We start from the raw sequence: 26,060 nt of genomic DNA, 5'->3' as shown, positions 1-26,060 counted from the left end.
TATTCATATCATTCTTGAAGATGAAGTTCTTCCCCTAACGGATAAAACTAATCTTCCTCCTAAGGAAGATGTCTAACCTATTCCTATGGATAAGACTATGCCTTCTCTTAATAAAAATAAAAATATTCCTCCTAAGGTTAGACCTTACCTCCTCCTCATGATGGACTTGGTCTCCTTCCTACACCAAATATTAATAAAAACATTGTGCTAGAGCTCGTGAAATTGTTTCTCAAACTATTCAATCTCCCAAAACACCAACAATTGACATGATTCCATTTTCTCCTCAGCAAGATATTGAACCTAAATCTCCAAACAATAAGTTGCAAAAAACATGTGATGGTTTTACTTCTATTCATGTTAGAGCTCCTCTTTTTATAAATCTTGATGAAGAAATGGGTGAAAATGTTATTCATGATGGCAATACAACTCCTAATTCTTCTGATAGTGAATATGAATATGTTGATGTCGACAAACATTTAACTACAGAATTTTCAAAAGCCTTAATCCTAGCTTTTGAAACAAACAAAGTGACTTAGTACATGAAGATAGTCCTTGTTTGGATCTTGTGATAGCTCCATTTTCTATGCTTGATTTCGCTCCTCTAGCATGTTTCTTGCCTTCCCGAAATAATGATCAGCAAGATTGGGAGGTGGATGTCATACTAGACTAGCTACATTAGCACTGTGGATCCTCTACCTCTCTCCTTTCTTCTTCTTTTGTGACCATTCTTCTATGTGTATCCCTATTCTTTTATTTGTTGTCCCTAGTGATGTCTACTTGAGGATGATGCAAAGCATTGAGATCTCTTTTGGTATCTTTCATGTTGACTCAAAAGACACATGTGTTCCCTTTCTTCCAAAGGTGGTTTCCTTTCTTTGGAGAATGAGGACTATTCTATACATATATATACATGAGTTATCATACAGAATACTAACCCCAAGGAAAGTGAAGCCACTTCACGTTTTTTGTTTTCTGTTCATTATCCTTGGGTTTATTCCTCTCTTGGGGGCTAAATCCTTGCGATAACGTACTCCCTCTCTTTCTCTCTCTTAAGTGTATCCTATTAGGACCCAGAAGGAAACTGAGAGAGGGGGGGGGGGTGAATCGGTTGTCTATTAATTTCAACCCAAATATAACTTAATCAAACTTGATACTTAATACCGGTACACCAAACTTAATGTCAGTTAACAAATTAACAGTTAACATCAATACCAGTGAAACTTAATGCATGAAACAGAAAGAGAAATAACATCCACAACACATAACACATAGATTTTAACATGGAAACCCTGTAAGGGGAAAAATCGCAGTGGGAAACCTTACCCACAATCAGATGATACTACTGCAGATAGTATGTGTATACAAATGGGGTCTGCACATGCAGAAAGGCCAACTGCCTAGAGAACACTTCTCAAATGGGAGTCACAATGACTACAGTAGGATGGTTAAATCCTAGAATAATGTACTACTCAAAATAGCACCTCTAATGCTAGATTCATTATCGGTTAAGCTTTGATAATCACCTTCAAACCTTCCTTGAATCTTCACTATGGTCTTCTCATATGATCTTCAATATTCACACATACCATGTTACAATACCATAACCTTACATACCATATCCCATATCTCATCAATTGAGATCTTACATATATACAAAACCTCAGACCAAATGTGTAAGTCGTCTCACTAAGAATATTGCAATAAAATCAATAACAAATAAGTCAAGATGCGATTCATCATGTCGGCTCAATACATTTACAATAATATCCAATCAATAAATCATCTCCATAACGTGTCGTGCTGATCTAGAATAGATAATGCATACCGGTCCATAACCTAGACCAATTTTCCAGTAACAACAAATATGTCAACCCGATTAGATCAATAACCAAAATACCAAAACTAAGTATCCAAACCATGCCTTTGAAATAACCAAGCTCCAGATGATAACAAGACATCCTCAGTACTGGTGAACAATATAACCTGTCGGTGAAGAATATATTGGTGACTGTGCATAAGTCAATGAACATGTTGGTGAACACAATGTGTTGGTTCAACATAACCAAAGATCTCCAGAAGGATAAGTGTTGACATCAATGACAAAACTAATGCAACACATCTATAATACCAACATATCCTACCTTAAAACAATCACTCCCGATAAGGCGTGCGTGATCGCTTTAACGTGGGGGCATACACTCCGCTCGCATTTTCCTTTTTAATTCTTAAAGTTACTTGGCGAACCTTGGCTTTTGTTTGTAATTTTTGGTATCCTTTCTTGTCATGACTCATAGTGAGGGGAACGTCACTACTTGCCGTCATGGTTCTCCCTCTTGATCTTCCCTTTTACTTTGTCAATTGAATTTGTAAGATCCTTAGTCTACTTGAGGCTTAGTGTATCTTTTCTCCTTGACGTGGTGAAAGTCATTCAATCTTGTCTCCATGTACTTTACCACTAGTATTGGCATACGCTTATACTCCCGCTAAAGTGGGGGCTAAATGTAGCATCATAAAATTGTGACCCTTGCAATTTTCGATCGTATTTGGGTCTTTACATTAGAGAATGAATCCCCAAGCCTAATCAAAGACCTGAGACATGCTCAAAACATCAAAAAATTTCATCTTCCACCATTCTACACTACCTATTGTCATTGCCTGTCCTTAAATTAAAGAACAACAGGGGTGCACCACCCCTGTCCCCCCTATGCCCCTGTCCTAGGCATGGTGCCCTTCTCCTAGCCCTATTTTGGGGCCCCCTTGATCCTATCTTGCATTGAGCTTGTCAATTGTCGAGTAGTAAAATTTTTCCTATGTCGGCCTAACACAAAAAATTATCTAAACATCCCTAATTGGAAAGTATATAAGGAGCACTTCCCCTCCTATTTTCATAAGTTCAATAAATGATATTAAGTTGATAAGAGAAGCCACAATAAGTGACAAGCAAGTTGATTATACAGTGCAAGAATTCAAAAATCCAAGCATTCACTCAACCATTGAGCATTTCAAGTCTCCTTTCAAGGATAGGTGTTGTATTCAAGTCAAGGATTCAACCATTGAAGAGGAGATTCCTATTGACACTCAAGACATCCTATTTCACATATCTTTTCAAGACAAATTCATCAACATTTCAATTACCTCCCCTTCTTGAGGTGGATTTTACTTCGGACTTTTCCTTTCATTTACCAGCAGCATTTTTCAATCACTTGGTTAATTCCAAAATGGGGTTTGACCTGCAGGCAAATCCCAAATCCCAACAAAATTTTCCTTTCTTTTATGTGTGTAGGTTGCAGGTGCACTGTTGTAATTGCAGGTTTAGGCTTCATTTTCAGAGACAAAAAAAACCTTTTCGGCATGCGGATTTCTTGGAGGACCAGGTGCAACTTCAACCCGGTCCTTGCAAATTTTACTTAGATTTACGGTGAAGCTTCATGTAAGGACCTGTTTGTCCTAACCCTAGTTAAACAAAACTTAAACTCATTGTTTTAATTAAAAATTAAATTAACCATTATTGCACATGCAAAAGAAATAATTATCAACATGCAAGTAATAAATAAGTAACTAAACAACCATGCAACTCATAAATAACATGTAGAAATTAAATGTGCATGCAAAAAAAATAACAAACTAAAATTACGCATGAGGTCCAATAGAATGCAAACCATAATTACTTACGATGTTGACTTACGTGTGCGCATGAGTAGCGTAAACCATATGCATGAAATTATTATGAATTAAATTAACATGCAAAAACTCATAATTAAATAATCTACCAGATAATTAAATATGACCATGCATGCATGCATAAATGAAAACTAATCTAAGAAAGTAAATCATGCATGTTAGTGGGTTAGTATGTTAGTAGCCCTTTTTCTTCTTTTTTTTTTTTGTCAGTTACATTGCATGGCGACTTCTTGTCGCTTTACATCATGTGACCTTTATAGGTCCTTTTTCATAACCTCTACATGCGACCATTCTAGTCTTACAATGAAATAAAATATACATCTTCAATTATTACATAAAATTTTATATGTTATCTCTAACTTTCTTTGTCTCGGGATGTGTCACCTCTGTTTGACCTGGATAACCTCTTCTCGCAAACCAGATGATGGGCATATGACCTAGGCATTTTATCCACCCAACCAAATGAAGCATAAGCTTCCCGGTACTCTTAATAAGCTCCCGTCCCTCATGACGGAGTATCCTAGCAAGTCGGTACCAACTGATAGTAAAGGAATCCTGTGCAATCATGTAGAACTAACAACCCATCCTAGTCGAACTAACTACATGTGTTATGGCAAGGAGAAAAATAAATAAATAAATATGATGGCCATCATTACCCTATTGGGGAGGTGAAGAAAATCACCCTTCCCTAGTTAGCCCATAAAAAAGCACTCTCGTTCCATAATCATCCCTCATAGACAGAAAAATAATTAACCCTCCGTGGATTAATGTTAGAATAATATTATTATATGTTTTCTTTATAAATTTTTATAATTTTCCCTTTATAATATAATTTCCTCAAATCAAAATTAAATTTTAATATTTTCAATAATTCTAAATTAAGAATCTCTATTTAAGTTAATATAATCTTTAAAATCAATTCCTAATATATATATATTAAATATTTTTATTGCTTTTATTCTTTTCTTAAAAATTCTTAAATCAATATTGATGTTAGAATTTACCACTATCAAGACTTTCCAAATATAGTCATAATGTTTCCCACATTTCTTAAAAACCCAGATCCCAATTCCTTTGAAATTTTTATAGTAATCAGAAATATTTACATTTCAAAAACCCAGTAAATTTCCGTAAAACCCAGTTTCTAATTTTTAAGACACATCGAGAAGATGGCATTGATAACACAACTGACACATCAAGCAAACAAGCATTAAATCCACAATATCCAATTTTTAAAGAAAAAGATCAAATTAAGACTCAAATTAAATATGAAAAATAAATGAACCTAGCTGTGAGAAAAAAGAATCCCAGGCGTTTCCCAAATTTCAGACAGTCTCTTCAATCTACCTTGTCAACTTCATAACAATCACACGAATCAAGAAGCTCAAAAAGAATTGGTATCATCAAATAACAGGTTTATTCTTATATTTATAAACATTGAATTCTCTAAAAATAAAATTTAATTGTTTGCATGATTAAATTCTTAAAATAAAACTAATTATTAAAATTAGAACTCACGAAATAATTAATTGATTTTATTAAATTACAATTTGTTAAAGATTTAGTTTTTAAGAAAATAATTAATTATTAGGCTCTCACATGTCTTCTATATTTTTAGTACATAAGTTTACTCCAGCATTGTTTTTTTTTTGTATGCCTTCATCATTTATTTAAATTTATTAATTAATATTTTAATTAATTTCTTGAATTAATCTCATTATTTATTTTAATTAGTCCTCTAATTTTAGTATTTATAAGATATTATATCTTAAATATCTTTTATATTTTATAATTTAATTGTTAATAAATTTTATTTTTAATTACTCAACTAATTAATTTATTTACTATCTTTTAAATAATTATTTTATAATTATTTCTAGCTTGATTGTAATATTAAATACTTGTATATTTAATAATTTATCCTTATTATTATGTTTATTTTATTTTATCAATATATTTTAGACTCTCTAATTTAATTTACTAATTGTTTATCTATTGGGTACTTTGCACAAGGTTCTAATACTTAGGTTACTACTAGCGAGCTAGAAAAACCCCTCCTCGGTCATATGTCCACCTTCAACAGTTACCCTGCAACTTATACTTGACAAAAATTCATCAGATCCCATTACATAAAAAAAATCTAGCAAAATATTAACATCATTAAATATCATAACAACACTATTCATCATTATTAAAAGTTAATCAAAAGGTATCCAACATAATAAATAAATCTAACTGAGGTCTAATTCGAGTCGTGACATCCTTCCCCACTAGGAAGAGAGATCGACCCGATGTCTTATTACAAAACAAAACATGCATAAAAATAATAACTGAGTCTATCAAAATAAATGTGGGAAACAACGCTCGATATCCTCAGCGTTTTCCCATGTAGCACCGTCCTCTGAATATTGATCCCACTAGGTCTTATATTGCAAGATCTCTCTCTTGTGCAACTTAATAGTACACCTATCAATGATTTGAGTAGGCTCCACTAGCACCACCCTTGGGTCCTGTACCTATAGTGAATGCCAATCAAGGATATGATTTATATTGGGATGGTAGGGCTTAAGCAATGAAACATGAAAAACATTGTGGATCCGGGCAAGAGCTGGTGGTAGGGCAAGTCGGTAAGCAACTGGATTAACCACTACCAGGATGTCAAAAGGTCCAACATATCTAGGTGCCAATTTGGAAGATTTCCCAAAGGAAATAGAGCTCTTCTGAGGTCTCACTCTTAGAAAGACCTTATCTCCTGCCGAAAACTGTCGAAAGGTCCTATTCTTATCTGCATAGGTCTTCTATCTATTAGCTGCTTCCTTAAGTCTAGCATAATCTGTTCTTCCATCTCCTTGAGTAATTTTGGTCCAATTAAAATTCTATCTTCTACCTGGTCCCAGCTAACAGGTGTCCTACGCTTACGTCCATAAAGAGCCTTAAATGGTGCCATGCCTATAAAGGAGTGATAGGAGTTATTATATGCAAACTCCACTAAGGCAAGAAAATCCTCCCATTTGTACTGTTGGTCCATATAGTACATCCTTAATAGGTCTTCTACTACCTGATTTACCCTCTTAGTCTGTCCATCTATCTGAGGATGATAGGCTATGCTAAAGTTCAACCTTGTCCCCAAAGCTACATTCAAGGTGGTCCAAAACCGTGAAGTCATTCTCACATCCCTGTTTGAAATAATTGTCTCAGGTACCCCATGTAACCGAAAGATCTCTTTAACAAAATTTTGTGCTAAGGTTACTGATCCATCCTTAAGATTTCCGGGTATGAGGTGAGTTACTTTGGTCAATTTGTCTACCACAACTAGTATCATGTCATGCTTATATCTAGACATAGGTAATCCCTAGATAAAATCCATAGTAATGACTTGCCACTTGTAATTTGGTACACGGTGCGAAAATAACAACCCTGTCAGATGCATATGCTCAACCTTGACTCATTGACATTCAAAACATTGCCTTACATAGGTTACCACATCCTTCTTAAGTCTAGGCCAAAAGTATAATGATTTCATATCTGCAACCATCTTATTCACAACGGGGTGTCCCGCATAGGGTACGTTATGCATCTCCTCTAAGATCAAATCCCTTAATCCCCCTTTATTGGGAATATACATCATCCTTATGTATCTAAGAAGTCCATCTGGTTCCAACATGTACCCATCAAAACGGTGGTCAAAAGGATTAGTCTCTAAGGCATTTTTGACTAAGTCATAGTGCTCATCCCCTTGAAGATTATCCAAAACTTGTTGTCTCAAGGTAGTCTAGGTGGTGGCTATCACTGCTAGGTGTCTTCTTCTGCTTAAAGCACTAGCCACTCAATTTTCTTTCCCTTTGATGTAATCTATCCCAAAATCGTACTCACTTAAGAACTCTAACCACCTCCTCTGCCTTGCATTCAAATTTGCTTGGGTAAAGATGTACCGCAACCCATGATGATCAGTCTTTAGCTCAAAGGGCTTACCCAAAAGGTAGTGTCTCCACCTTTGGAGGGCATGAACAATAGAAGCTAATTCTAAATCTTATGGTGCATAGTTGATTTCATGTATCTTCAACTTCCTGGACTCATAAGCTACCACCTGTTCGTTTTGCATTAATACTCCTCTTATTCCCTCTCCTGATGCATCGGTGATAACTGTGAATGGTCCATTTGGGTCGGGTATGGTAAGTATAGGTGTTGATGTCAACTTCTATTTTAATAAGTTGAATGCTTGCTCACATTCTTCCGTCCAATCAAATTTTCTTCCCTTCCTTTGGAGTGTAGTAATAGGAGCTGGAATCTTAGAGAACCCTTCTACAAACTTCCTATAGTATCCAGCTAACCCCATGAAACTGCAAACCTCAGGAACACTTTGAGGGGTTGGGCATTATGTGATTGCCTTGATCTTCTCAGGATCGATGGAGACTCCATCTTTGGAAATGATGTGCCCTAGGTAGTGTATTTTCTTTTGGAAGAAGGCACATTTAGACAATTTACCATAGAGCTTATGTTCCCTTAGTCTTTGCAAGACTATTCTCAAATGCTTCTCATGCTCCTCTATAGATCTGGAGTAGATGAGGATATCATCTATGAAAATCAGGACAAAGTCATCTAGACAATCTCTAAAAACACTATTCATAAGGTTCATAAAGGCCGCAAGAGCATTTGTCAACGCAAAGGGTAACACCACGAACTCATAATGTCCATAACGAGTTCTAAAAGTTGTCTTTTGTATATCTGTATCCCTTATTCTAAGCTGATGGTACCCAGACCTGAGATCAATCTTGGAGAAAACTTTTGCACCTTTCATTTGATCAAACAACTCATCAATCCTAGGGAGTGGGTACCTATTCTTGATGGTGACTTTGTTCAACATTCTATAATCAATGCATAAGTGGAGTGTACCTTCCTTCTTCTTGATGAAGATTACGGGTGCTCCCCATGGTGACACACTTGGCCTAATTAGACCCTTGTCCAATAACTCTTGCAACTGCATCTTTAGCTCGTATAACTCTATGGTTGCCATCCTGTAAGGTGCCTTAGATTGGGGTTCAGTCCCTGGGTGCAAGTCAATAGTAAAATCAAACTCCCTCTTAGGTGGAAATCTTAGCAATTCCTCTGGGAAGACATCTTGGAACTCTCAAAGGATAGGGTGTGTATCAAGTCCTGTGTTATCCTCCCTTAGATCCTTAATGTACACTGAGTAAATTTCACAACCTTTCCTTTGGGCCTTCTTAAGTTGCATTGCAGAAATTTGTCTAAGTTGCAAAGGCTTCTTATCCCCTTGTATCTTTACTTGATTTCCTAAGTCATCAAAACACTCCACAAGTTTATCCTCACAATTTACTATAGCCTTATGCTCGATCAACCAATTGATTCCTAAGATGACATCATAACTTCCTAATGGAGCTACATAAAGATTTAGTTCAGTGAGGAAGTTGGAAAGTAGTAATTCACTGCATGCCAAACATTGGTCTACCCTCCGCTCTGCCCAGTTCCCATATTGAACATTCCAAGGTTTAGACATATAACTAGGCTTAACATTTAACTTAGATACAACTCTAGGATCCACAAAACATTCAGTAGCACCTGTATCTATAAGAATGGAAACTGCATGACCAAAAAGTTTACCATCAAGCTGGATAGGCGAGGCTTGGAAGTCTACTTGGCGATTGTCAACTGCGGCATGAATCTGGTGATGTGGCTGTATTTCTCTTCTTTTTTCCACTGTGTGTTGATCACACTGATTAGCATAATGCTTTCCTCTGCAGATGAAACATCCACCTCTGTGTCCCATCTTATACTCTGGCTTATCCTTCCCATTGTTATTTCTATCATTGTACCTGTTATTGCCATAATTATTGTTTCCTCTATTATTGAAGTTCTTATTGAAGTTCTGACCCTTATTGTCCCCAGTATTGTTTCTCTTCAGGTTCCTGATATGTTGAGTTCCATTCTTCTAATTATTGTTCTGAAACTTTCTCTTCTTTAACTCTGAGTTTCTGTTATTTCTAGCTTCATATATCTGTATTAACTTTTGTTCTTGCATAGTTGCCTTCTCAAATGTGGTTGCCATGGTCTCTGGACTATGCATTTCCACTTCTACTCCTATTTGCGGTCGCAATCCTAAGATGAGCTTGCGGATTCTAAAGTTCTCATTTGTCTGGTATTGTGGCACATACTTTAGCAAGTGTGAGAACTTTTCCCAGTATTGAGTCACTGTCATGTTTCCTTGAGTTAGTTTTTGAAACTCCTTTATCTTACTATTGAAGAAGTGTTGTGGGAGCCACCTGCTTTGAAAAAGTTGAAGGAAAAGGTTCCAAGTAAGTTCTCCGGGTTGAAAGTTATGTTGTGCTCTCTCATTGTCCCACCAAGTAGTAGCTTCTCCTGAGAGTTGGTAGGCAGCCCATATAGCTTTAGTCTCATCAGATAAGTCTCTAAGCAGAAAGTACTTCTCCATCTCTATGATCCATGCCTCTGCACTGTCACCTATGGTTTTCCCATCAAACTTTGGTGGGGTCACTTTCTTAAGGTCTTTGCCCAATTCTTCTGATATTCTACCTCTAGGAGGTTCCACTTCCACCCTGGGTAGTCTCACTTCCTCTACTCTGGGTATTTCATCTAACTCAATCCTAGGGTTCCCATTAAGAACCCTTCATATATCTTGTTCCATACTATCCATTCAGGCTCCCTGACGGTTGAGTAGTTCAAATATCTGTTCCAACCTCTCATTATTATTGGGTCCACTATTGCTAGGTCCAGCTTTGTTGCTTGTTTGCACCATGTTGGCCTATTAGGTATCTTGAAAGTCAACAAACTAAGTCTTAGCATAGAAGGCTCAAGGTCCTAGTTTTTAAACCCTAAGCTCTGATACCAAAATGTAAGGACTTGCTTGTCCCAACCCTAGTTAAACAAAACTTAAACTCACTGTTTTAATTAAAAATTAAATTAACCATTATTGCACATGCAAAAGCAATAATTATCAACATGCAAGTAATAGATAAGTAACTGAACAACCATGCAACTCATAAATAACATGTAGAAATTAAATGTGCATGCAAAAAAAATAACAAACTAAAATTATGCGTGAGGTCTAATAGAATGCAAACCATAATTAGTTACGATGTCGACTTACGTGTGCACATGAGTAGCGTAAATCATATGCATGAAATTATTATGAATTAAATTAACATGCAAAAACTCATAATTAAATAATCTAACAGATAATTAAATATGACCATGCATGCATGCATAAATGAAAACTAATCTAAGAAAGTAAATCATGCATGTTAGTGGGTTAGTATGTTAGTAGCCCTTTTTCTTCTTTTTTTTTTTTATCAATTACATTGCATGGTGACTTCTTGTCGCTTTACATCATGTGAGCTTTATAGGTCCTTTTTCATAACCTCTACATGTGACCATTCTGGTCTTACAATGAAATAAAATATACATCTTCAATTATTACATAAAATTTTATCTGGAATCTCTAACTTTCTTTGTCTCCGGATGTGTCACATCTGTTTGACCTGAATAACCTCCTCTCACAAACCGGATGACAGATATATGACCCAGGCATTTTATCCACCCAACCAAATGAAGCATAAGCTTCCCGGTGCTCTTGATAAGCTCCTGTCCCTCACGACAGAGTATCCTAGCAAGCCGGTACCAACTGGTAGTAAAGGAATCCTGTGCAATCATGTGGAACTAACAACCCATCCTAGTTGAACTAACTACATGTGTTATGGCAAGGAGAAAAATAAATAAATAAATATGATGGCCATCATTACCCTATTGGGGAGGTGAAGAAAATCAACCTTCCCTGGTTAGCCCATAAACAAGCACTCTCGTTCCATAATCATCCCTCATATCTAAAGAAAAAAAATTAACCCTCCACAGATTAATGTCAGAATAATATTATTATATGTTTTCTTTATAAATTTTTATAAATTTTCCCTCTATAATATAATTTCCTCAAATCAAAATTAAATTTTAATATTTTCAATAATTCTAAATTAAGAATCTCTATTTAAGTTAATATAATCTTTAAAATCAATTCCTCATATATATATATATATATATATATATATATATATATATATATTAAATATTTTTATTTCTTTTATTCTTTTCTTAAAAATTCTTAAATCAATATTGATGTTAGAATTTACCACTATCAAGACATTCCAAATACAGTCATAATGTTTTAGTCATCTCTTAAAAACCCAGATCCCAATTTCTTTGAACTTTTAACAGTACTTATTATTATTTAAAGCGCAAAAACCCAATAAATTTCCCCAAACCCTAGTTTCTAATTTTTAAGATACATTGAGAAGATGGCATTGACAACACAACTGACACATCAAACAAACAAGCATTAAATCCACAGTATCCAATTTTTAAACAAAATGATCAAATTAAGACTCAAATTAAATATGAAAAATAAATGAACCTAGCTATGAAAAAAAAGAATCCCAGGTGTTTCCCAAATTTCAGACAATCTCTTCAATCTACCTTGTCGACTTCATAACAATCACATGAATCAAGAAGATCAAAAAGAATTGGAATCATCAAATAACAAGTTTATTCCTATATTTATAAACATTGAGTTCTCTAAATATTAAATTTAATTGTTTGCATGATTAAATTCTTAAAATAAAGCTAATTATTAAAATTAGAACTCACAAAATAATTAATTGATTTTATTAAATTACAATTTGTTAAAGATTTAGTTTTTAAGAAAATAATTAATTATTAGGCTCTCACATGTTGTCTATATTTTTAGTACATAATTTTACTCCAACATTGTTTTTTTTGTATGCCTTGATCATTTATTTAAATTTATTAATTAATATTTTAATTAATTTCTTGAATTAATCTCATTATTTATTTTAATTAGTCCTCTAATTTTAGTATTTATAAGATATTATATCTTAAATATCTTTTATATTTTATAATTTAATTATCAAATAATTTTATTTTTAATTACTCAACTAATTAATTTATTTACTATCTTTTAAATAATTATTTTATAATTATTTCTAGCTTGATTGTAATATTAAATACTTGTATATTTAATAATTTATCCTTATTATTATTATTATTTTATTTTATCAATATATTTTAGACTCTCTAATTTAATTTACTAATTGTTTATCTAATTGGATACTTTGCACAAGGTTCCAATACTTAGGTTGCTACTGGCAAGCTAGAAAAACCCCTCCTCGGTCATATGTCCACCTTCGACAGTTACCCTGCAACTTATACTTGACAAAAATTCGTCAGATCCCATTACATAAAAAAAAATCTAGCAAAATATTAACATTATTAAATATCATAACAACATTATTCATCATTATTAAATGTTAATCAAAAGGTATCTAACATAATAAATAAATCTAACTGAGGTCTAATTCGAGTCGTGACACTTCATCTCGACATTTTAGTACTAATTCCAGGTGCACATCTTCATCCTGCATCTCTAACTCAAGATATAATTGCTTCTTTGTCATTCCTACACTTAGTCTCAATTTTCTTGATTCAACTAGTCTATTATAAAAGAGGGTTAATTTACTTTCCTAATACATTTCAAATTCCCTACAATTCACTTAGTATTCAATCCCTTTCCATTGGGATTGGATCTAGTGAATTCAACCCATCTTTTAAATTTAATGTGTGTGAAAAGTTGAAGGGAATCTGCTGTGAAACTTTCATCCCTCGTTTGAGGGGAGTAAAGCTTTCCACTTCATCTCCCCTCATCACTTTTCACCATACATACATACATACGTATGTATGTATGTATGTATGTATGTATGTATACACACACATATATATACATATATATGTGTGTGTGTATCTATATATATATGCATGTATATATCTTTATGTGTGTGTACATATATATATACATGTGTGTGTGTGTGTATACACATATATACATATATGTATACACATATATATACACATATCTATGTTGGAATCCAAGAACACTGAGAGGGGCGGGTGAATCAGTGTTCTACCGGTAATATTAGTTTTGAACTTATTGCTTATTAATCGATTGACAGTAAATAAAATTAAAGTGCATACACCAAATAACACATAAAGAGGCAACACCATAACACCAATATTTATACATGAAAAACCCTACAAAGGGAAAAACTACAGTGGGACTGATACCCACAATATCTATATACTTGATCAAGGTATACAAATATTACATGAAGAGGATTGCACATGCAATCAGGCCAACTGCATAGAGCTCATTGCTCAACACAGAATGAGAAGTCTCACTGACTTACAAAGAATTACAAAGTAATTACAAGAAGTATGAACTTATGAGATGCATCTAACGATGCTAGATAAGTTTTGGTTCATGCTCTAATAACCTTCACTATGTACCAATTTGTTGATGCTCTATTTTGCTACCAGTTAGGCTATGCACGTGAAACTACACACAAAAGCTTCTAATCACTGACCAAAATGCATATCGATAATCCCTGAATAATTCACAACCAAAATTCGCATTACAAAACTTATTTAATCCATCACTGAAAGGATCTCCTTAAATATCCTCCTATCTTCCACCATGTCGGCTTCAATTAAAAGGATAAACCTATCAGCTACCGGATCATAATGAATTTCAAATATAATCCCAATGATCATGTCGGCCTTCACACATTACCATAAATTCCATGAAAGAAATAATCGGGGCCATAAGATCACCTAGCCAGGTCCTATCCATTATCGAGTTCCAAATATACGTTACCGAGTTCAGTCATCGAGATTAGGTCTTAGTCGGTTGTGAAGCAAAGTGAATGTTGATTAACCCAAACAAAACAAAGTAATGAATCTGGATAGAATATTTACACCTAAAGATGAGTTGCCATCAATGACAACCCAAAATCCAATTAACTCTTACTAGATTAGTGTCAATTGCCAACAATCTCCACCTTTGACATTGATGGAAACACTAATGCGAAAAATGGTGCTATCACTGAATCTGCCTCTGAATCTGCATGACCTCCTAACCTATACATGAATCTACTATATACATCTAATACTCCCGTTGAGTAATATATATATTTTCACTTTATTCCTCCCCTTTATACATCAATGATAAAGTGGGGTGCCCACAAAGAATTTTGTACAATTATAAAAATAGGCCGATTCTCTACAAATTTTAAAATGTATGCATGCATATTCTTCAAAAATGAAAAATAGGTATCCCAGCCTTTCTTGAGTGAGTCAAGAATGAAGATAAATCCATTCAAGAGACTAGCATAATATTCAATTTCTTCTAATATACTGGGATCCTCCTTTTACATGTTAGAAATACACTCAGTCTTATGAAAAAATAAATTATCTAACCGGGGACCAATAAGATTCTGGAGCTCATTTGCTCTCTTTATTATGATGTCCCTATCCTTCTCCAATTTCAAAATTTAATCCATAACTATCAAAATTGGACCATCCAAACAAATTGTAAGATTGACTATTGGGTTGTAAGAGTTAAAAATCTGAATTAAATTGTTCCTAGGTGAACCCACAATAGTGGGTTACACTTTTTTACCAACTTTGACACTTCAATTTTCATTTTCAAAAAAAACCTCACATTCGAACACTTATTATTGCTAAACCATAAGGAATTTGTAGATGATGTGAACTAGTGATTTGTGACATTTTGTCTGTAGATTCTAAATATATTTTTTTAAAATTTTTTTGAATCAATTTATTTTCATTTTTTATCTCCCTCGAAAACTAGTTTTTTAAAAAAAAAAACATTTTTTAAGAGTAATACTCATTTGGTATGGCATAACATTTTTCTAAAATAGATAGGAATGTGATTCTTTTGAATTTAGTTTTGTAACATACATATCTAATGTTTCCAATTGGTTTCATAACATTATCTTCAATATTTCATATTTTATTAAGTTTTGAAGTCGAGTTAACTGTAGTTTTGACATATGTTCATTTGGTTGATCATAACTTGTTGTGTATGGATCCAAATTCAATTTTTTTTTTTTTTGGAAAGAGGACTTCAATACCTAGTGCATAGATATTTTGCAGAAATTTTTTTCACTTGTTTACTATGTTTCCATAACCATTGAACTCGGAAGTTGATGTTTGGTATGAAACCTATGTTTAGTTAATCTAAAAAAAAAATTATAATAAACTCTTTATATATTCAAATAATAGTCATTAGAAAGCTTTCCTCGAGTACTACTATCATGTATTTGGGTTTGTCAAAATTCATCGATTTGAGCCCCTAGTTTGAGCTTCAAAGGACAAAAATCTACAAAAACCATGAGAGGCTTGGGGAGAGTCCAAAATGAAATAGGTTCGATAGAACATATTTTCTATAAAAGGGGGTTTGGTCAAACCCCCTAGGGTTCGATCGAAGCCCCCTTCTATTGAACCCCCTAATGCAAATTTTGCATTTTATATTTTTTGGGGTTCAATGAAAAGTGGGTTTCAATCGAAAGTGTTTTTTACATTTGATCGAAAGGGGGTTTCGATAGAACATGGCTAAATTGATTTTTGGACAAAAGAGTCAATTTTTTTGGTCCAAAAAAGTGTAACCCACTATTGTGGGTTCACCCTCCTACAATCTGATAGTTGCTTGTCTATGGATGTTGTGAGCTTATCAAAATCTAGACAAGTTTTATATACACTACCTCCCTCCACCAATGCTACATTAATGGATTGCAAGCAAGTTTGGAGTTTACCCTTGTCAAACTCAATCATCTGCAAAAATGTCTGCTTCTGGGTCTCAACAAACTTGTCTTTGGCCTTTGTTAATGAAATTTTTAGTAAAGAATCACAGTGTTGGGGAATAAAATTAATAATTTCTTCCACTTTACCAGATGAGCTTGTGCTCTCTTGTTCTTGGAATTCTAGTACCAACCGGTTCAAAACGTCAAAACTATGTTCAATTAATTTCCTATCTTTTGACTCTTTCTGAGCCAACTCCTATGTTGCCTGTTCTTGAAGTGTTGCTGCCGCCAAAATTTTCTCAGCCAGTGACATCTTGTGGCAGGGTTTGTCAAAACTGATAGAAAATTGTGACAAGTTCCCTTTGGCTATAGCTGAAGTGTCAATTCCCAAGCCGGAAGAGAGATCTATTGTAGTTTCCTTACCCTTGTCTATCGAAGAGATAACCTTAGAATCTTTTAACTCTTTTGCACCAGTGGCTTAGCCACTTAGTGCCCTATCCAGATCCTATACGTCCTCTCCACCCTTATTAACTATATCCTTATCTATATTAGCCTATGTGTCCTCTGCATTTTGTACATTATCTATTTGTAAATCCTCTATTGCAAAATTTGACTCACTAACTGGTACAGTGGTAGCCAATCGAGTGCTAGCCAATTGCTCAATATTTACACTTGGTTGTTCTACTAGTTGCTGAGCTTTTGGCAATTGAATATTCTAAGACTGTACAAAATTGGGAGTTAGTTCATAACCCAAACTCAAAAGAATCCTTACCCAAATATCTACAATTTCCTTTTGAATCTCCTCAAACCTTTCCAACATTAGGTTGTTTATTATGTGCTTAGGATTGAATTTGGATGAGCTAGTTTTAGTTATTAGATCTACAATCTCTATAGGGGCTATTGTGGGGCAGTGATTAACCAATTATGTCTCTTTTATCTATCTGTCTAGAGTCCGAGCATGTAATTTTCTGGCCTTTAACTTACCATACAACTCTTTAGGCAAAATTTTCTCAAGTTCAATTAATGCCCTACTAAATGAATCAAAATGTAAAACAATTGCTTCCTCAATTTTCTTTTTGTCCTTCTCCTCAAATATATCAAAGAATAAAGAAATGTTATCTAAGTTCCTATCATTAATAATTTGATCAATTAGATCTTGAGCATCCAGTTTCTTCTTACCAGTTCTCCTCTTGGCTTTCGATTTGAGTTGCTCATCTAACTTGGGTTTTCACTTATGTAAAATTATTGTTTTGGGCTTTCGGGGAGTCTCCTTAACAGGTTCTTTCTTTTGATCCTTCTACTTATCCCTCACTACTCCTTTCTTCTTGGAATTTCCTTAATACCCTCATATGATTTGGTTTCCTCAGAAGAAACAGTCACGTATTGCTGGGTAGCCTTCTTCTTTTTCTTTGTAGGCTCAATTAGTTTAGGCCTAGCAGGCTCAATGGATGATGCTTCTGATTTCTTAGAAGTCTCTATTTGTATCGAGACCATGTTGGGAGTGGCTTGAGATGCCTTCTAGGCTTCCCTTTCCTCTTTCCTCCAGGCTTCAACAATTTTAACTTTTTGTTCAACTTCTGCCCTATCATGTCCTTCACCTATAAGAGATTCCGCTACAACCTTAGTCATTTTCTTCCTCATTGTCAGTGCAACCTACTCTTGGTGAACCTTAAGCCCTTTTTCTTGGGCTGTGCCAAATTTTTCTTCTTTTTCATCTACTGGTTCCTACAGTAAGTGCTGTGCATAGGGATCCATTGTGGCCTCGTCCACCTCATAGCCCATAGGAATGATCCATATAATTTTGGGTTGTATAGCTTCCATTATGCACTCGTCTTTATTAACCATAAAATATATAGTTTCCTTATACTTTTCTACAATTGATTTAGGAATCCTAGATCTATTTTTCATTTCTTCTTGGAAAATCTTTAAAAATGCCCATAAATTAGCCTTGATTAGCTTGTCCACTTACCTATCCAAAATTTGACCTATTTGAGATGCTACCGGGTGGTCAAAAGCCCATTGAATCTTTCCAAAACTGGGAACAGTGCCCAAAGAGTAAAAGATTAGACAGATAACAAAAAAGCCATACTGAAAAGTATTCTTCTTATCTTGCTTGATTTTCAAGAGGTTTGTCATGATTTATTTTAGCATTACACTACAAAGATCATAGTGTGCATCCTCCTTCACCATTTGATGAGCAACCAAAATATTATTGTCGGAGACAGAGTTCATTCAGTTACACTAGTAGACCTTGCAACTGATAATCATCATGACAAACTTGACATCAATATCTCTCACATCATCAACCCTCATAGATCGTCCATCAAAAGTGGCATCACTAAGTTTGTTCAATTCAGCATTAGATAGCTTGCACCTAGGGCTGGGCACACCTCCAACCTTGTGTAAACAGGTGACATTCTTAATCACTTCCTTTGTAATTTTGTACGACCGGTCCAACTAGATAAACTCTCCATGAATGCCACTCAAAATGTATCACACCCATTCTACCTCATCGAAAGTGGGAAAATCCATGAACTACGTGAAACCCTTTCTCTACAAGTGAGCAAATTCCAATTTCAGCTGGTTGTCGGTGATTAGGATTTCTATGAAAACACAGGACAACTCATATCCTCCGAGCTCCTCAATATTGCAATGAATGTATTCTGTAATATCTTCTATGTGAAGAATACCATGGAAAATGCTTGAAAATATTCCCAAAGGTTCATCTAGAATTGACTTGAAAGGGTGCTTCTTGAAAAAAAGACGGGGGCGGTTCTTGATTTCCACCACCAAAGGAGTGTTGATGCTAGATGATGAATAAGCAATGATAACCAAATACTAAAACTAAGGTTTCTACAAATGAAAATACCTCAAGACACTGTTGGGAGATGAAATTGCTTTTGAAGGAAAGTTCTTGCACAAATCGCCTTGGACTTTGAATTTCTCTGGAAATCGCTCGTCTAAATGCTCGATCGCTATGTAAAGAAAATAAATTTACTTTTTCCTTTTATCGTCATGAACCCTAATTTTTTACTATAATAAATGCTATCGGGAGGCATTACCGGGTCGCATAGTCTACAAGTAGATTTTGGTAAATAACTCAAATTTCTTCAGCACCCATCCATAATCAGAATTCTCTAACTATAGATCTAATCTGGGGTATTTGCATGATCTTTAATGATTTTCCTACACCTAAGGTAGAGTGCCTTAGTTACCTATTGTGTCTGCTACTAATGTAGAACCTAATGACTCTACCAAGTGATCTGCCTGTGGTGTATCCAATCTTCTTACCCATCTTTTCTCATGTTGTTTTCTGATGTCTTCCACTTTTGCCTTTCCCTTCTCATCTGTATTTCCATTAGTTGCTGATGGGTTCTTACTTTTGCAATATTTAGCAATATGTCCAGCTTTGTTGCATGCATAACATACAATATTGTTCTTTTGAATTGCTTTGTTAAACACTTGCTTTCCTTTAGATCTGCATTGGTTAGCCATATGTCCAAATTTTCTACTTGCATGACATCTTACATTTGCAAGACTGGTGAATGGTGTATTGTTCTGATTATTCCTATTTCTGCACTGACTAGCCATATGACCATATTTATTGCAAACAAAGAATGTACCATTGAATTTGTGAGCATTAGGTTGTCTTACTATTGATTTTTGGTTCTGGTTGTTGGTATAATTCTTCTTTTGTCTGGGTGATTGATCTTGTAGTACAGTACCTGACATTTCTCCTTCTTCATAACCAAGACCTCTCTTGTCATTAGCATCTCTCTGATTCTTCAGTAGTTCATCAAGTTTAGCAGAGCTATCCTTGAACTTGTCCTTGTACTCATTTGCAATAACCAAGTCATCTCTCATGATTATAATCTATCTCTCGAGTTCCTGTTCATTGTTTCAGGACTGGGTCAACTTAAGTTGTAACATGTCATTCTCATGTGTCACTCTATTGCATTCATCAGATCTATCCTTCAATGCTTGAGCTAGGTTTTCTTCATTTTTCTTTCTGTCCTCAATTTCCTTGCACATCCTCATGGTTAGGGTTTGCATTTCATTCTTCAAGATAGTGTTCCCCTGAGTGAGTTTATGACATTGATCCTTCATAGCATCTTCCTCATCACTAATCTGATTTTACAATTGATCACAAAGTTCCTTTCTCTTAGCCTTAACAATTGAAAGGTTTCCTTGCAATGAAATGATGTGTTCGCTAGCTTGCTTTAGTTCATTTTTCAGTTCATTGTTCTCCATCTTCTCATTATCAAGATCCTTAAGAGCAAGTCAAAGTTGTTGCTGTAGAACGGTTTCCATTGATTCCAAAATCTAGATCTTCCTCAACTGGTTAAACTTCTTCCGAGGAACCAAGCTCTAATACCAATTGTTAGAATCCAAGAACATTGAGAGGCGGGGGGTGAATTAGTTTTCTACCAGTAATCTTAGTTTTGAACTTATTGCTTATTAACCAGTTGACAGTAAATAAAATTAAAGTGCATACACCAAATAACACATAAAGAGGCAACACCATAACACCAATATTTACACGTGGAAAACCTTGCAAAGGGAAAAATCACGTTGGGATTGATACCCACAATATCTATATACTTGATCAAGCTATACAAATATTACATGAAGAGGATTGCATATGCAATTAGGCCAACCACCTAGAGCTCACTACTCAACACAAAATGAGAAGTCTCAGTGACTTACAAAGCATTACAAAGTAATTACAAGAAGTATGAACTTATCAGATGCATCTGACCATGCTACATAAGTTTTGATTCATGCTCTGTTAACCTTCACTGTGTACCAGTTTGTTGATTCTTTGTTCGACTCTGTTATGGTATTGGTTAGGCTGTCCACGTGAAACTGCACACAAAAGCTTCTAATCGCTGACCAAAATGCATACCGATAATCCCTAAATAATTTGCAACCAAAATTTGCATTACAAAACTTATTTAATCCATCGCTGAAAGGATCTCCTTAAATATCCTCCTATCTTCCACCACATTGGCTTCAATGAAAAGTATAAACCAGTCAGTTGTCGAATCATAACGAATTTCTAACATAATCCCAATGATCATGTCAACCTTCACACATTACCACAAATTTCATGAAAGAAATAATTGGGGCCATAAGATCACCTAGTTGGGTCCTATCCATTACCAGGTTCCAAATACACGTTACCGAGATCCGTTACCGAGATTAGGACTTAGCCGGTTGTAAAGCAAAGTGAATGTCAGTTAAGTGTAATTAATGTTGGTTAACCCAAACAAAATAAAGTAATGAATCTCGATAGAATATTTACACCTAAAGATGAGTTGCCATCAATGACAACCCAAAATGCCATTAACTCTTACCGAATGAGTGTCAATTGCCAACAATATACACACATATATACACACATATATATACACATAAACATATGCGTGTGTGTGCACGCGCACACACACACATGTGTGTGTGTGTATATGTACATGCAAACACATGTGTATGTATGTATGTATGTATGTATATACACTCTTGTGTGTATATATGCATATATGTGTGTGTAAAATGGTGATCAACAAAATAGGTATTGTAGGCACACATTTTGACTGCCAAAGCTTGTGCTAAGATGACACCCCAATTAAGTTACAAAGGTTGCCACTCTAGTGGGCACACAACTATTGGTACAAATAATAAGGTAGTAATGGTAGCATCTAGTGAATAGTGTTGTCACTACTATACAAATGTGAGTGCTAAAAAATAAATTAAAAATCCTTGCAATAAGATAATCCATATAGTTTAAGAAAAAAAAAATTGTCTCAGAAGCTCTTAACTTTAATTTCATTAATTTGACACTTGATTTTTATGGCTTATGAACCTTTCAAGTGCATGGTTAATGCATGATTAGTAGTAACCATGTCCTTTCATATTAACCACACCTAAATAACTTTAAAATACCTAATAATATGTATAGGAAAAATAAATATCCCTTAATGTAAAAAATAAAAAAACTTGCACTACTATAAATCAAATATTAAATCTGACAATGAAAAGATTATTCTTAATCTTAATATAAATTATAAAATATCATCTAAAATATTGTTAAAAATACTCATACCTAATACCATTTTTTAAAAATCCAATCCATATTATAAACTATACAAATATTATGTACTCCACTTGAAATAAAAATTTCACAAAAAAATTATTCAATGAACTTTATCCCCACATACTCTAAGTTGGTATGTAATCATACCTTTGTCTATCCAGACATCAAAAATGAGAATCTTGTGGAAAACAGTAATCATAAGAAAGATGATCATAGACGACAATTACCCCTTATGGTTTTTGATAGTTTTCTTATAATTTCCTCTGAGGATCATCATAGACAACGTAGACCACACTGGGTGACATATTTGAGAAGAGAGAGTGCTCAAAATTTAAATGGCTATATTTGACTGCGTTGAAAGCCAATTCATCCAAATACTTCACTTGGAAATTTTTCTCATTTGCCTGCAATTTTTCTGATAAAGACGTTGATTATTGTAATGTTTAGTCTCGCTAGATCACCTACAAATGATTCTCCCAATAATGATGTTGAACATTTCAAAACCTAATCTGACAAGGTCTCTTCATCTTAATCATACTAAAACAATCTGTGAGCTCATCAACAATGTGGCTTGTGAGCCCACCAACTCCTCAATCCGTGCAGAGAAACACGAGATTATCTATAAGTTTCGCATCACACATTATATGAGAAAACCTGCAAAAGCAGAAGAATTTAAAAAGACCCTCTTTGTAATTAGTAAGGATGAATCATGGAATTGTGTTGTTAGTGGTGTTAGCCACTTTGAGTGTTGCAGACCATCATGGTTGTAATGGACAACAGAGCAATCCTACTTCTCTTCCTCTTCCTCCTCCTCTTTTCCCTCCTCCTCCTTCTGAGCCCGCCATTGTTGTAAATTGTTGTAATGAACAATTTGCACCTCCTCAACCTTTTTTACTACCACCACCACCACCTCCTTTTCTCTATGGTTCTGATCCATACAATTACTATTATTATAATGACGACTCTAAGTCTGGAATCAATATTGTGATGATTGTTGTGGTGGCGGCCATAGCCATTGTTCTCCTCATCGCCATTGTTCTCATCGAAAGGAAATTCAGGACCATTTCATTGGGCCTCGAGCTCCTTTACACAATTCTCGGAAGCATTGTTAAGAGCCTTGGGGGCATTTCAACAGGCATCGGCAACATTTCAAAGGGCGTGGATAACATTAATTCGGGCATCGGCAAAATTTCTTCTAGCGTCGACAAAATTTTGTAACCGCCTCGATGACATTACCACGGAGATCAAAATGTCTGTAATTTTAGTGCAATGTCGTAGTTGTGGTTCTACATATCGTTATGGATCTATCTGTAGTTATGGTTAGTAGTGGTTCTACCTATACCTGTGGTTCTAGCTGTAGTACATGTCGTTGCTAGAACTTGTCTATATCTGTTATGCCCTGGTTATAAGTACATATACATATAGTTAAAAAATAGAATAAAGTTTAAAATGTTATATAGCAATACATATGTTAAACAAAAACCATTACAAATTTCAAATTTTGAGACATAACATTCTAATTTACATTTCAGCTTCTATTAACACAGATCAAACTAGAATCACTAAACATTTCAGCTTCTATAAACACAGACCTTGGATGTACCCAAAGGAGATTCATTTCAGAATTCGATTCCTGTACGTTTCGTACCCGAAATCGTCCGACAAATCCCACGATTCAGCAACTTAGTATTTTTATAATTTCATATGGATTCCTCTGATTAATTGCAATGGACATGATGATTCTCGGTTAAAATTTTGTTTGACGTTCTGAAAATTGAAGATCCAACCAAATGCTATTTATAAGGGTTTTCTCTGTATTCTTTATAATTGAATCTTGAATTGAGTATTTGTGGCTGTCAGTTATGTAAATTTGTTTTGTTTAAACATGTAAAACTATCTGTATATTTTTTTTCCTTGATGTATTAATGTGAGTATGTTTCCTTTTCTTCTTTCACTGGTGTCAATTGGTAGAGTTAGTTATTTTACTAAACAGTTTAAAGCTCTTTCCCTATATTTGATACTTTTTGATCTGTAAGTTTCTTGGCATATTATCAAATCTCGTTTACATTACTTTTTTGGTCTGTAGGGATCTTCTTGGTGACAGAGTATTGAAACTGCAATCAGGTGCATGTTACCTCCCAAAGGAGAAAATAGGTGGTCAAGATGCTCACTTTATATGTACAGCTGAACAGGCTATTGGTGTCGCTGATGGTGTGGGAGGACAGACTAAGATGGGTGTTGATTCAGCTATCTATGCCTGTGAACTAATGGCTCATTCTGTGGCTGCAATTCAAGAGGAACCTCGAGGTTCTATTGATTTGTCAAGGGTATTGGAGAAAGCTTATGTAAGTACAAAATCCAAGGGATCATCAACAGCTTGTATGTTAGCCCTTTCTGATCAGGTAACTTCAATTTATGGAAATATGCTTCTTTCCCTTATTATCTTCTGATCACTGCAGTAGGTGTTGATGTTTGCAATTTTTTCTCCAAATAACTTCATCAAATGAATTAGCTTCCGTTCATCTTCTTTATGAATGTAGTTAACCTGACACAAATGTCATGGATTTTCTAGGGTCTTCATGCTGTCAATTTGGGGGATAGTGGATTTTTAGTAGTGAGGGATGGATGTACAATCTTCAGATCTCCTGTCCAGCAACATGAGTTCAATTACCCATATCAACTTGAAAGTGGAGGTAGTGACCTCCCAAGCTCTGCACAGGTGAAGCAATGTCCTTAATTATTTTTTTAGTTATATTCTATTCCTAACATTTGAATGAATTTGATTTCTTATTTTGATATTTTAATCTTTTTCAGATATACAGATGTTCACCCTTCAAGTTACTCCAGGGGATGTAATTATAGCTGGTACAGATGGGCTCTTTGATAATCTATACAATAGTGAAGTAACTGCTGTGGTAGTTCATGCTGTAAGAGCTGGTCTAGGGCCACAGGTTACTGCTCAAAAAATTGCTGCACTGGCAAGGCAGCGAGCACAAGATAAACACAGACAAACTCCCTTTTCTACTGCTGCCCAAGATGCAGGTATTACACATTATGGTGGAAAACTGGATGATATTACTGTTGTTGTATCATATGTTGCAAGCTCCAATTCTAACCCAGAAGAGTAGAAGATTCCTTGGATGGTTTATCTTACAGTCTATTGCCAAGGCTTGAGAAGATATTTACTTCTCTAAATGTTTATGCTGTGTTCTGCAAATTGTGTAAATTGTGTTATTGGAAATATAAGCATTGCTCAAGTACTGATTAATTTGCCTAGAGAACAATGCATCAAGTAGTGGGAATGGTCAAGAAAAGGGAATTTTTTTCTAATCCCAAGCCATTGAAGGCTAACCCTATTGATTGCATTGATGTAAAGTTCCAGTAATGGGTATGCATATCAAAATGGTTAATTTTGGCATATGTAAAGCATTTACTGTCACATTCTTGTTCGAGGGTAAAAAGGCAGGTTTAGTAATGGTAGAATTGTTTTTGGTATGTTCTAGGAATCTATCTAAGCACAAGTAGTTGGAAACTTGGAAGTAACCGCAAAACATGGACTGTACTATATTGGACACTACAAGCAATTC

General features: G+C 34.8%; 2 protein-coding genes across 2 annotated transcripts; one reads left to right on the top strand and one right to left on the bottom strand.

Annotated features, from left to right (window-relative positions):
• Nucleotides 1-8,809: 8,809 nt before the first annotated feature.
• LOC131874001 (uncharacterized) lies at nt 8,810-10,453 on the bottom strand. Its single transcript, XM_059217201.1, has 3 exons — nt 10,395-10,453; nt 9,705-10,301; nt 8,810-9,605 (listed from the first exon to the last, which is right to left on the bottom strand). The coding sequence occupies exons 1-3, from the start codon at nt 10,451-10,453 to the stop codon at nt 8,810-8,812; spliced, it is 1,452 nt and encodes a 483-aa protein (XP_059073184.1).
• A 12,722-nt stretch (nt 10,454-23,175) lies between these two features.
• Nucleotides 23,176-25,786, top strand: LOC131066534 (probable protein phosphatase 2C 55). The gene is made up of 4 exons (XM_058001311.2): nt 23,176-23,687; nt 24,560-24,875; nt 25,046-25,192; nt 25,296-25,786. Exons 1-4 carry the CDS (start codon nt 23,176-23,178, stop codon nt 25,599-25,601), a joined length of 1,281 nt encoding a protein of 426 aa, XP_057857294.2. The 3' UTR covers nt 25,602-25,786.
• Nucleotides 25,787-26,060: the final 274 nt, after the last annotated feature.

This window comes from Cryptomeria japonica, chromosome 3 (assembly GCF_030272615.1).
Source record: "Cryptomeria japonica chromosome 3, Sugi_1.0, whole genome shotgun sequence".
NCBI lineage: Eukaryota > Viridiplantae > Streptophyta > Pinopsida > Cupressales > Cupressaceae > Cryptomeria > Cryptomeria japonica.
This window is presented reverse-complemented; position numbering and strand designations above follow the sequence as displayed.

Excerpts from the sequence above, each read along its gene's own strand:
- LOC131874001 (XM_059217201.1), bottom strand. The coding sequence starts at position 10,453 with ATGGTGCAAACAAGCAACAAAGCTGGACCTAGCAATAGTGGACCCAAT. Across the intron at positions 10,302-10,394 it reads GGACCCAATAATAATGAGAG|GATTGAGTTAGATGAAATAC; the intron begins GTTGGAACAGAT and ends TGGGAACCCTAG. Across the intron at positions 9,606-9,704 it reads GCAACTATGCAAGAACAAAA|GAACCTGAAGAGAAACAATA; the intron begins GTTAATACAGAT and ends TCAACATATCAG.
- LOC131066534 (XM_058001311.2), top strand. The coding sequence starts at position 23,176 with ATGAATCATGGAATTGTGTTGTTAGTGGTGTTAGCCACTTTGAGTGTT. Across the intron at positions 24,876-25,045 it reads TGTTAGCCCTTTCTGATCAG|GGTCTTCATGCTGTCAATTT; the intron begins GTAACTTCAATT and ends TGGATTTTCTAG. Across the intron at positions 25,193-25,295 it reads ACCTCCCAAGCTCTGCACAG|ATGTTCACCCTTCAAGTTAC; the intron begins GTGAAGCAATGT and ends TCAGATATACAG.